General features: G+C 38.5%; 1 protein-coding gene across 4 annotated transcripts in view; it reads left to right on the forward strand.

Moving 5' to 3' along the window:
• The window catches only part of SERAC1 (serine active site containing 1), a 77,643-nt gene that overhangs the window by 57,225 nt on the left and 7,325 nt on the right, over positions 1 to 13,093 (forward strand). For 3 of the 4 annotated variants that reach the window (XM_067701671.1, XM_067701672.1, XM_067701673.1), the window contains exons 11-16: positions 6,171 to 6,321; positions 7,615 to 7,756; positions 8,812 to 8,906; positions 10,144 to 10,241; positions 11,402 to 11,584; positions 12,750 to 12,893. In XM_067701671.1, the coding sequence (XP_067557772.1) occupies positions 6,171 to 6,321; positions 7,615 to 7,756; positions 8,812 to 8,906; positions 10,144 to 10,241; positions 11,402 to 11,584; positions 12,750 to 12,893 (813 nt within the window). Of the gene's footprint in view, positions 1 to 6,170; positions 6,322 to 7,614; positions 7,757 to 8,811; positions 8,907 to 10,143; positions 10,242 to 11,401; positions 11,585 to 12,749; positions 13,091 to 13,093 lie in introns of those variants that run through there. The other variant, XM_067701670.1, reaches the window with a different exon arrangement.

The following is a 13,093-nucleotide window of genomic DNA, read 5'->3' on the forward strand; positions in this document are numbered from 1 at the left end:
TTTCCCTTCTTTTGCTTTCATTTTTCTGCGACTAAAAATAAGTACGTCTCTAAGACAGCACATACTTGCATCTTTTTTAAAAAGTTCAGCTTGATAATCCCTTTTAATTGAAGTGTTTTGTCTCTTTAGCTCTAATGTAATTATTGATAGTTTGGTTGTGTCTGTTGTCTTGCTCTTGCAATTTGTCCCCTCTCTGGTTTTTGTTTCTTTTTTTCTCCTTTACAGTCTATCTTAAATGCATATTATACCATTTTGTATATAACGTGAGAGTCTCACAACAGTATAATTCAGTTTATACACTCTGCCATCCTTTGTGGTATTGTCATAATTATAGACCATAATATGTTATAGACCACATATGTTATAGACCTCACAATATATTGTTGTTATTTTTGTTTTAACAGTCAAGTGGTATTTAAAGAATATAAGAAAACTTTTTATTTACATGTTTATAATATACAGCGCTCTTCCTTCTTTTCTATCTACTGGGTCTACTGAGCTGACTGAATCTGTGAGTTGATGTTTTTGAGCAAATTTGGAAACTTTCCAGCTTGTCTATCTTTAGATATTCTTTTTTTTGTCCCTTTTTCTCTCTTCTTTCCTCTTGGGACTTCAATTATGTATATTAAATCTCTTGATTCTGTTCCACAGGTCATTGAGACTCTGTCCATGTCTTTCCCAAAATTTTTTTTCTCTGTGCTTTACCTTTCTTTTTTTAATGTATTTTTTTTTTTTTTTTTTTGCCGTACGCGGGCCTCTCACTGTTGTGGCCTCTCCCGTTGCAGAGCACGGGCTCCGGACACGCAGGCTTAGCGGCCATGGCTCACAGGCCCAGCCGCTCCGCGGCATGTGGGATCCTCCCGGACCGGGGCACGAACCCGTGTCCCCTGCATCGGCAGGCCGACTCTCAACCACTGCGCCACCAGGGAAGCCCTTTTTTAATGTATTTTTAAATTGAGGTATAGCTGAAGTTTCAGGTATACAACATACTAATTCACAGTTTTTAAAGATAACACTTCATTTATAGTTATTGTAAAATATCAGCTATATTCCCAGTGCTGTACAATATATCCTTGTAGCTTATTTATCTTATACATAGTAATTTGTACCTCTTAATTCCATACCCCTATCTTGCCCTTCCCCCCTTCCCTCTCTCCACTGGTAACTGCTAGTTTGTTGTTCTCTGTGTCCGTAAGTCTTTTTCTTTTTTGTTAGGTTCGCTAGTTTATTTTTTAGATGCCGCATATAAATGATATCATACAGTGTTTGTCTTTCTGTTGTATCATGCAGTGTTTGTGTTTCTGTTACCTGACTAATTTCACTAAGCATAATACCCTCCAAGTCCATCCATGTTGTTGCAAATGGCAAAATTTCGTTCTTTTTATGGCTGAGTAGTGCTCCAGTGTGTGTGTGTGTGTGTGTGTGTATATACACACACACACACACACACACACTATATCTTCTTTACCCAGTCATCTACTGATGGACACTTAGGTTGCTTCCGTATCTTGGCTATTGTAAACAGTGCTTCTATGACATTGGGGTGCATGTATCTTTTCAAATTAGTGTTTTAGTTTTATTTGGATATATACCCAGGAATGGAATTGTGGGGTCATATGGTAATTCTGTTTGTAGTTTCTGAGGAACCTCCATACTGTTTTTCACAGTGGCTGCACCAATTTACGTTTCCACCAACAATTTAGAAGCGTTCCCTTTTCTCCACATCCCTGCCAGTATTTGTTAGCTGTGTTCTTTTTGATGGTAGCCATTCTGACAGGTGTGAAGTGATAATCTCATTGTGGTTTTGATTTGCATTTCCCAGTGTTGAGCATTGTTTCATGTACCTGTTGGCCATCTGTACGTCTTCTTTGGAAAAATGTCTATTCCTGTCTTCTGCCCATTTTTTAATCAGGTTGTTTTGGGTTTTTTTGATGTTGAGTTGTATGAGCTGTTTATATATTTTGGATATTAACCCCTATGGGTCATATCATTTGCAAATGTTTTCTCCCATTCAGTAGGTTGTCTTTTCGGGTTTTTTTTGCGGTACGCGGGCCTCTCACTGTTGTGGCCTCTCCCATTGCGGAGCACAGGCTCTGGACACGCAGGCTCAGTGGCCATGGCTCACGGGCCCAGCTGCTCCACGGCATGTGGGATCTTCCTGGACCGGGGCACGAACCCGTGTCCCCTGCACCGGGAGGCAGACTCTCAACCACTGCGCCACCAGGGAAGCCCTGTCTTTTCCTTTTGTTGATGGTTTCCTTTGCTGTACAAAAGCTTTTAAGTTTAATTAGGTGCTGTTTATTTTTGCTTTTGTTTCCTTTGCCTTAGGGGACAGGTCCAAAAAAAATATTGCTATGATTTATGTCAAAGAGTATTCCACCTATGTTTTCTTCTAGGGATTTTATGGTTTCAAGTCTTACATTTAGGTCTTTAATCCATTTTTACTTTATTTTTGTATATGGTGTAAGAAAATGTTTTAATTTCATCCTTTTACATGTAGCTGTCCAGTTTCCCAGCACCACTTATTGAAGAGACTGTCTTTTGTCCATTGAATATTCTTGCCTCCTCTGTTGTAGATTAATTGACCATAATTGTGTGGGTTTATTTCTGGGCTCTCTATTCTGTTCCACTGATCTGTATGTCTCTTTTTGTGCCAGTACCATACTGTTTTGATTAATGTAGCTTTGTAGTAGAGTCTGAAGTCAGGGAGCATGGTTCCTCCAGCTCTGTTTATTTTCCTCAAGATTGTTTTGGCTATTCAGGGTCTTTTGTGTTTCAATACAAATTTTTAAATTATTTGATCTAGTTCTGTGAAAAATGCCATTGGTATTTTGATAGGGATTGGATTGAATGTGTAGATTGCCTTGGGTAGTACGGTCATTTAAACAATATGAATTCTTCCAATCCATGAATACAGTATATCTTTCCATCTGTATGTGTCATCTTCAGTTTCTTTCATCAGTGTCTTATATATAGTTTTCTGAGTACAGGTATTTTACCTCCTTAGGTAGGTTTATTTCTAGGTATTTTATACTTTTTGATGCAGTGGTAAGTGGTAAATCCTTAATTTCTCTGACAGTTCATTGTTAGTGTATAGAAGCAACAGATTTTTGGATATTAATTTTGTATCCTGCAGCTTTATTGAATTCATTGTTGAACTCTAGTAGTTTTTTTGGTGGCACCTTAGGATTTTTTTATGTATAAAGTATCAAGTCATCTGCAAACAATGACAGTTTTACTTCTTCCTTTCCAATATGAATTCCTTTTATTTCTTATCTGATTGGTGTGACTAGGACTTCCAAAACTATGTTGAATAAAAGTGGAGAGAGTGGGAATCCTTGTCTTGTTCCTAATCTCAGAGAAAATACTTTCAGCTTTTCACCATTGAGTATGATGTTAGATGTGGACTTGTCATATATGGCCTTTATTATGTTGAGGTATGTTCCCTCTATACCCATTTTTTGGAGTTTTTATTATAAATGGATGTTGAATTATTTTTATTATTTTATTTTTTAAAATAAATTTATTTATTTTTGGCTGTGTTGGGTCTTGTTGCACATGGGCTTCTCATTGCGGTGCTTTTCTTGTTGCGGAGCACAGGCTCTAGGCATGTGGGCTTCAGTAGTTGTGGCTTGTGGGCTCTAGAGCACAGGCTCAGTAGTTGTGGCACACGGGCTTAGTTGCTCTGTGGCATGTGGGATCTTCCTGGACCAGGGATTGAACCCATGTCCCCTGCATTGGCAGGTGGATTCTTAACCACTGTGCCACCAGGGAAGTCCCCTGGCTGTTGAATTCTGTCAGTAGCTTTTTCTTCATCTTTTGAGATGATCATATGGTTTTTATTCTTCAGTTTGTTAATGTGGTGTATCACACTGATAGATTTGAAGATATTGAACCATCTTTGCATCTCTGGGATAAATCACACTTGATACATGGTGTATGATCCTTTTAATGTGTCATCAAATTCAGCTTACTAATATTTTGTTGAGAATTTTTGCTTCTATGTTCATCAGTGATATTGGTCTGTAATTTTATTTTTTAGTGATATCTTTGTCTGGTTTTGGTGTCGGGGTGATGCTGGCCTTTTTGCTTGAGTTCAGAAGCGTTCCTTCCTCTGCAATTTTTTGGAACAGATTGAGCAGGATAGGTGTTAATGCTTCTCTAAATGTTTGGTAGAACTCACTTGTGAAGCCATCTGGTCCCGGACTTTTGTTTGTTGGGAGTTTTTTTTTTTATTACTGATTCAATTTCATTATTGGTAACTGGTCTGTGTACATGGCTGAAGTATAAAATCAAGTCACAGGCCAGTAGGAATAGTATAATTCCATTTAGGCAAAAAAAAAAAAAAAGCATATGGAGCTATAGTGTATATGCATAAATTATAGGTATGTAACTGAATTTTTAAAAAGGTTTGGAAGGGTGTCCACCAGACTTTTAACTTTGATTACTTCTGAGGATATAAGTGGGAATTGGGAAATGATGGGAGTGCTAAAGTGGGATGTTCATTATTAAGTGCAATTTTTGTTTATTTTTACAATTAAAATGTATTCAGAAGTTATGTAATTAAAAAACAGTAAATATTTAAGAAAGACACAAGTTTTCCAAGGAGCATTAGGTGAAGCATCTCAGGCATTGTAAAAATACTTTGCCAACTAAAAAATGCTGTAGAAATGGCTTGTGCCGTGCTTTCTCTTGTGTTTCCTTTCTTGTGACTCCGTTAAAAATAAAGCCATATTTTTGTACATACCAGTAACATACTTGTATATCTCTATAGGTAGAATTTTAAAACATTAATTATTATAAAGCATTCTATAAGAGATTTTGAAGAGGGATTTTCTAATATTACAAATTAGAGTATTGTTAAAGAATTATTGGGTCTGAAATTTCTTTTGGATTATTAAATAATGGCCTCCTATCATCACAGTGTTTCTCAACACTTTTGCCACAGAAAGTGGGAGGATGAAAGAGGGAGGACAAGCTGCTCTCTATTGAGCACCTGCTGCGCTTGGAAATGGAAGTTTTTATATAGATTAATTTATTAGAACCTTCCTTCAGGTCAAATGAACCACGTAACTTGACTGAGTTTCCATAGCAAGTAAGCAAGGGACAGAAATTTGAGCTCAAGTCTCTCTGACCTCAAAGCCCATATTTTGTTTTATTTTAAATTAAATAATACATGAATAGACTCTCATTGTAAATACTTCGGAGAACACAGATATAGCAAAAAATTAAACCCAGCTTTAAACAGAGCCCTCCACAACCCCAACTCCCTCCTAAGAGGCAGTGACTTTAATAGTTTGGTGCCTCTTTCTAGATCTTTGTGTGTTTGTGTGTGTGTGTATGTGTGTGTGTGTGTGTGTGCATGCACACACAAGCATAAACTTTGCCTACATATTTATGTTCATAAAGCAATACACTGTTTTAAACAACAAAAACATAAAAAATAAATGAAATTGTACTGCACAAAGTATTTCTTTGTCTCCCTTTAAGAAATAGTTCTTCCAAACTGTTACATATAGAATGGATAAACAACAAGGTCCTACTGTATAGCACAGGGAATTATACCCAATATCCTGAGATAAACCATAATGGAAAAGAATATGAAAAAGAATGTATATGTAGGTATAAGTGAGTCACTTTGCTGCACCGCAGAAATTAACACAACATTGTAAATCAACTATACTTCAATTTAAAAAAATGAATTTTTCCTTCCTGAACCTCAGGTTTTATAAGTTTTTTGTCTGTCAAACAAGTTCATTATTAAGAAACTACTCACTCATGTATTATTAAGGGCTGCTAATATGCCAATCAGAATGAAATAACTAGTGTTAACTCACTGAGTTTAATAATTTTTGCTAAAGCAAAATATGACATTTTCTTACCATTTATGGCCTCATCTCTAGTAATTACAACTTCTGTTAGATTTTCTAAATAAAGAAAATGGCTCTTAACCTTCGTTGAGATCCCTAAGGAGTACCTGGCTGGGGACATCATGGCATTGTGTTGTGGGACCCAGGGGGCCTTAGGGAAGAATGTAATTGTGGTGGTAGGGCTTTTTCTCGTAGACAGATGCTGAGGTTTGCCTTCCTCCCATCATTTTCAGCCTGAAAACCTCTCAATAGTCTGAGACGGATTAGTGCTGGTGTTTAGGGAATGTGTTCTTTCACCAGGCTGGGTTTCGATACTGGTAGAAGCAATAAAGTCCCACCACATTATGGAGGCCTCACACGCCGCCAGAACACTGGCTAATCTAGACCGAGAGACTGTGCAAGATAAGTACCAGGACGGCGTGTACGTGCTGCACCCCCAGTACCGCACAAGGTAAGAAGGCAGGGTAGAGCCGCTTTGTCCCTGTGGGGACGTAATGCTTCAAGGGCTTAATATTCTAACTTCTTTCTGCATAATTTAGATAAGTTAAATACCTTACAAATAAGTCAAATACCTTATTTACTGAAACAGTTTTCCCCTAATAACCTCAGAAGAATTGCAAGCTGTCGTGAAAGTATGGAACCAGGGTTATTTTATACCAGCGGCTTACCTTCAGGAAGGCTGCATTCACCTTTTATAACATGTCTCACATAAACTCTGTAATGCATATTTCTTCTTTGTTTCATTACATTTTTCATGTAAATCTAAGTTATTAACTGATTAGGGTTGTAGAGGTTGATCTGGATGAGAAGGAGCTAGGACATTATTACATGCAGGCAACCAAATCAGCCTGGGCCTAGAACTCAAGGAACTAGAGAAAGCTTAGGCGAGGTTATAAAAGCATGTATCGGAAGGAATAAGTTGTAATAAATTTGACTCATACTCCTTCTTAAGGTTATTTCTTTTTTTGTTTGTTTGTTTTCTTAAGGTTATTTCTGGTCACTATTTCCAGTCGTATCGTTGCTAAGACAATAAATATACCACAATGAAAAAATTACACATTTCTTAGATTTTTGTCAGGCACTTTAATACCTCAGAAAATAGCAAGAACTTTTTTTTAACTTGAAAAATAGATTTCCTGGTTAATTCTAATTTGTAAATAAAATAATATGGTAATGTATTTTATATGTGTTACATAATTGGGTGTGTGTTATAAATAGCTTGCAAGTAATATACTATTGCAATTTTTTTAAATGGCATATACAAAGAAAGAATGTTACTTTAAAATCTCATTTGCTCTGTTTCTGATAAACATCATTTTCCTTGATAAAAACAATCTTTTTCATGCATACTGAGTTTGAAACTACACTAGCATATGATTTAATTTCTTAAATACTTTTATTGATTTGTGTAATATTCTCATGGAACTCTTTGGAGGGTAATCTATGACATCTGTCACTTCATTGATCACTAAGCGCATTACAGTTGATTTTGGTTGGTCTGCCTGCCTAGTTGTGTTTCCATCCTTACAGAGAGAGCAGTGAGCACACTGCATATATGTCTTTGCCAGAACTCCTTTAGGGCTCCTCAGCAAACCTGTGCTTATAAAGCTTGCCTTAATTAAGTTTATTTTATGTCATATAAACCTGCTAAAATAAGCACCATCCAAAGAGAGTGCTGTGTAGATTCTTATCAAAGTAATAATGCATTTTTTCTGCTTCTTTTAAAAACTCTCTCCCCTGTTAGTCAGCCCATTAAAGCAGATGTCCTGTTTATTCATGGCCTTATGGGAGCAGCATTCAAAACGTGGCGCCAGCAGGACAATGATCAGAATTTAACTGGAAAGGTTTCAGAGGATGAAACCAAGTATACAACATGTTGGCCCAAGGTAAGGAAGCGGCTACCTCTGGTAGGCCACCCTTATCCCGACACACTGCTGTGTCACCGGCCTTTAGAGTCCTCACTGTGACACGCTTACTTTTCTCTTTTTACTGGGATTTTTTTTCCATGCAGTTTTTCTTTTCCTTAGGGACACTTATAATATGTTACATGAACAACTGGGCTTATCACTCTGTGTTGTATAATTTACGGTACATTCTATGACTCTAAAAGAGTATTCTGTTAAGTAAAAAATGGGCAAAGGGCAAGGGCCAGTAAAATAGTCCACTTCCGTTAAAAATATAATTCAAAAAATATATATATATATAATTCAATAAATAATATATTAATAACAGCTGGCTAGTTCTGTGATTTTAATAATTATAAAATAGAAAGACTTTGAAGAAGTAATTCTGCTTTGGATTTCTTTGACATTATTTCTTCTAAAGAGCCTAAACTTCGGCATTAATTTATTGAATGAAATTTATCTAAAGCTCAGTGAAAATTGATGCTGTAAATATGTATAAATAGTTCCTGGGGCTTTGTCCCACTTCCGCTTATCCACCTTCACAAGGGCGTATCAGCAGAAAGAGTGGTTGGCACTCTTTCTCTGGAGACACTGAAATATGGAGATGACGATAAACCTCGGCTCCACAGAGACAGAACTGTAACTGTAATTAGTATCTGAGCTCTCAGGTCAAATCTCTAACCTCCGTCACACTCTTCTGTCTGTCCTGAGATCACAGCTTTCTATTAAATGCTTTCAAAAAGCCAATTTGATCTAGACTCCAAAAACAGGCCCTGCTTTTGGCTATAGCAGATTAAAATTGAGAATATTCTCTTGAAACCTGCATAGACCTTATGCAATATCACCTTATGAGCAGAGATATAAAAAGATAAAATGCTGGAGTTATTTTTCTAGTCACCTTTATACTTTACTCCAGTGCAGTCTTTTACTAGTTGTCAGTATTACAAGGGTCCTTTAGTTACAAATTTCAATTGCTAGGAAATAAGTGGAACAGTGGAAATTCATATCTTCCCTTTTGTACCTTTTATTTTACATAGTCGTGGTTAGCAAGAGACTGTCCCGCTCTCCGAATTATATCTGTGGAGTATGACACCAGCCTTAGCGACTGGAGAGCAAGGTGCCCTATGGAAAGGTAAGAGGGGGAAGGGTCCAGGCCACAAGTGGGCCCTCTGGGATGGAGGGGTGTTTTATCTTTGAGGCCACAGACAGGATTTTCTTATGGAAAACTAACATAACCTTTCTTCTCTTCCTTATAGAGGAAATTAGCTATAAATAATGAAACTGTATAAGGCTTAGATATAGTGTCAATGTTGGGCTTCTAACATGGTTCGCTTAAAACTATTCTCATAGTAAGGACCATGGATTCGAGAGCAAAGTTTCCTTAATTCCTGGAAGTAAACATGGGGCTTTTGGCTTTTGTGTTCACAAGCATACCACCTAAAGGAAGCCAAGAGAGATGCTGAGCAACGTAGGCTCCTTATGTCACTTGTACATCGTATGTGCCAATTGTATATACAGGAGAGAGCGCTCGATTTCTGGACTTCAGGACCTAGACTGTAGCCAACTCTGCCTTTGACTCACTAGCCATCTTAGGTCATTAAACTGGTCTGGGAAGTCTGGTCTGCAAATGGAGGGAGTTGGTCTGATCTGTGTTATCAAACTGAGTGTTATATATGAGTGACGCCCACCTAGGTGCCAGAGGAATGGTGCTGAGGGTCAGCGGGCGAGACCCCAGGGCTCCTTCCCCAGGTCACCCAGAGGAGCTCGCATAAACCTTTATTTCAAAGAAAGGATTCTCCACATACACAGTTTAAAACTACCAGACCAGACAGCTTTAGAGTTCCCTTTTAGTTTGAAAATTACTTATTTGAAGTCTGATTCTAATAGCTTTGTGCTGTTTCTAAGTAACAAACCAAAATGATGAAAGCTTAGTGTTTGTAACATAAATACAAGTAGAACTAAACAGCAATGACAGCTGACTCCACAGGTGAACTCGCAAAGGACAGCATGGTCTCCGCTGATCCTTGTCTTGTCAGGCCACCTAATGAGGAGGGATGCACACCCTAAGTGGTGGGGGCAATGGGGTAAGACCCCAGTTTGACCCGTGAAAATTGCCCGATACGTTTTAGATGCCTAAACAATGCTTGTTTCATAAATATTCCCACCTGTGCCAGTGTAACTAAGTTAGAAATGGGGAATGAGCAATTGCGGGAATCAACCGGAGAGAATAGAGGTATTCCTGACTCCAAAATGTAGCATGTAGAATTGGTCCAATAAACAAAAGATCTTGCCTTAAAACGTGGATAGCAAAATTGGGGCAGGGGGAATCAGTAGCCTCCTGTCATACCCGCTGTTTTCATTTTGTTCAGAAAGTCCATTGCATTCAGGAGCAACGAACTTCTGAGGAAGCTCAGAGCTGCTGGTGTTGGGGATAGGCCAATGATTTGGGTATCACACAGCATGGGAGGTAAGTATGTTTCATTGCTGCCAAACAAGCATTGTGAGGTCGTCAGCTATGGAGCTCTCTGTTTTGTTTACTGGTAGCCCTTTTCCCCCCAAATTAATGTTTTTGGCTATGGCTCCTTCCCTGCTATTTGTTTTTCTAAGAGGGGACAACTAGTAAAAAACCATATAAAAAGAAAATGAGTTAAGCACTACGCTTGATAATGAGTAAATATCAGAAGCTGTCCATGGCGTATGTAAGCCCAACTTGTCAATATCTCTCAGCGTTCCTGGCTGGTCCCAGGGCCCCCCCCCTTTCTTCCCTGTTTCTCCAACCACCACAGAGTCCGTCACTGCTCCTGTGCCCACAGCCCCAGCATGCCTGCTTACCCCTTGCCCAAGGCCTGCAGAAGTGGCGGTGTGATCACAGGTGTCCCCTCTTTGGTCCCAGTGCTTGCTTGCTAAGCCACATCCCCTGCTTCTCCCAACCCACTCCCAGTCCGGTGCTAAATGTTCACCATCCACCTTGCAGAGGGCCTTTCAGCAGCCCTTGGCCTAGTTTAGCTGATGAAATGCTCAGGACTGCTAACTCTTGAGTCTGGGCTTTTTGCTGAGAGAAAGGTGGATGTAGCCCTTTATATCCTCAGAGACCGACTGTTACCATCCATGTTACCTTTGTGTTTCCCTATCAGCTCCAAGCCCAGGTTGGGGGACAGAAAAGAAGGTGCCTTCCTAGGTGGATTTTCCCACAGCAGCTTTGTTTTCTCCCCAGTGGATATGTGAGACTATGTGTTCTTTAAATATTAGTACTGTCCTAACGGAGTGGTCGTTAGTGGGCTGCTGCGGGTAGGTGGGGAGGCTGGCTGCTGCCTATGCACGTCATTGATGGACACCCAACATGCAGTGCCTAACTCTCTTCTCCGGGAGAGTGCATCCTGTGATGTAACATCTGCTTTACAAATGAGTTTCTAGAATCTTACCTGTTCGTAGTCTTGTGCTATATATTTTAGAGGATTGGGCGCATTACTAAGTGTTAATATTTTAAGGCCCTGTTTGTTGGACTACAGAGAATTATTGTTTAAACTTTTTTAAAGAAAGCATCTCTTTTTCTGTATTTCTTGTTTGCCTTTTTTTTAATAAGGGAAGGAAAATAGCTTATGCATTGTTTTTCTTCTCTATGGCTAGGTCTTCTTGTCAAAAAGATGCTGTTGGAAGCCTCTAAGAAGCCAGAAATGAGTACTATTATAAACAATACCAGAGGAATAATTTTTTATAGTGTCCCTCATCATGGATCCCACCTGGCTGAATACTCTGTTAATATTCGTTATCTTCTCTTTCCCTCTTTGGAAGTCAAAGAACTCAGCAAGGGTAATACTTTTTTTCTAAAGGGAATTGGCATTGTATTAACACCAGTTATACAGGAGAAGGAGAAGAACAGATTTGACTAACAGTTTTAACTTGGCTGTATTACCTCATTTTACTATTTGTACATCAATTGTGTTTAGACTATCATGGAAACTTTTTAGTTTGGGGTTAATTTTTCTTTGATACATTCCCTTTTTGTTCTTAAGCCATTATCTGCTTAAGAAATATAACAATAATTTTAACACTATCTTAGTTAAAATTTTTAAAGTTACATAATGTTTTGCATTAAGTATTATTCCAAATTACCAAAGAACTGCTCTTTCCACAAGTTTGGAAAATCATCAACTGTTAAAATATACACGAGCTTTACAGATATTCATATTAATTATAAGGCACTATATTTGTTTGGGGTTAATAAGCATCTTCTCTTTCTCTGGAACACCTACCTGTTAATCAGAATTTTGGGACCCTTGGCTTGAGCTTTAGTATACCATTGTCTTTTTGCTCATATGCTCTTTGTTCTGCTTTATGGAGAGTAATTGGACTTTATCTTCAAACCTTTTGTTGAATTTGATTTTTTTTGCAGTCAAACTTTACCTTCCACAAGCTCTTTCTTGTTCTGTGATCCATTTTCTTTTGAAATCATTCTAAAGATACTAACTAGAGGTTTTTTTTTAAAAAAAGTGTCTTCTGTGCCCAGGTTTTCTGTTTGCTCACCTGGTCTGTCTCTCTCAGGTGGTAGGCTTTCCTCTAAGACCTGGTGCTTCTTGGTCACCCTTTGATACTTGAGGATGGGGGACAGGAAGGGGATGGGTGCTCTGTGATTATAGACAGGCTCTGTTGATGGGAGGCTGTGCTTCAGAGTGGACGTGGAAGTGCCAGCCAGCACACCGAGGGACCCCTCAGCCCCACACACCAAACTGCCCTGGGTACTGCTTCTGGTCAGCCAGCAATGTGAGAAAAACTCTCCCGCTGACACTGGCCTCTGAGTTCTAGATTGGTTTCAGCCCTTTTCTCTCATCTTAATGGCTTCTTAGGAAAAAGAGAAAATAAGCCACCATCTTGAATCAGAACCCTAATTTCCTCTCTAAATTTGGAAGGTTGATGCATTTTATTATGAACTAGATAAACAGATCTTGTTACAATCTCGCTCTCTATAATTTTACAGATTCTCCTGCACTTAAAACACTACAGGATGACTTTCTGGAGTTTGCAAAAGATAGAAACTTCCAGGTGCTGAGTTTTGTAGAAACACTACCAACCTACATTGGTAGCATGATTAAACTCCACGTGGTGCCCCTGGAATCAGCAGGTATTCACTCTTTTGAAACTTGTTTGTCCTTAGTTTCCTGGTTGGTGGTAATCATAAACGTCAACTTTTATATCCAGTTTCTCAGTTTTAGGAGACAGTTTTATGAAGATTTAGATTCTGTTATTCTTTTAAGCCATAGAGTAAAACTTCTCTGCAAACATTTAACCTTGGCATTCCCCTTCCCTCCTTTCATTTAACTG

This window comes from Pseudorca crassidens, chromosome 13 (genome assembly GCF_039906515.1).
Source record: "Pseudorca crassidens isolate mPseCra1 chromosome 13, mPseCra1.hap1, whole genome shotgun sequence".
Classification (NCBI taxonomy): domain Eukaryota; kingdom Metazoa; phylum Chordata; class Mammalia; order Artiodactyla; family Delphinidae; genus Pseudorca; species Pseudorca crassidens.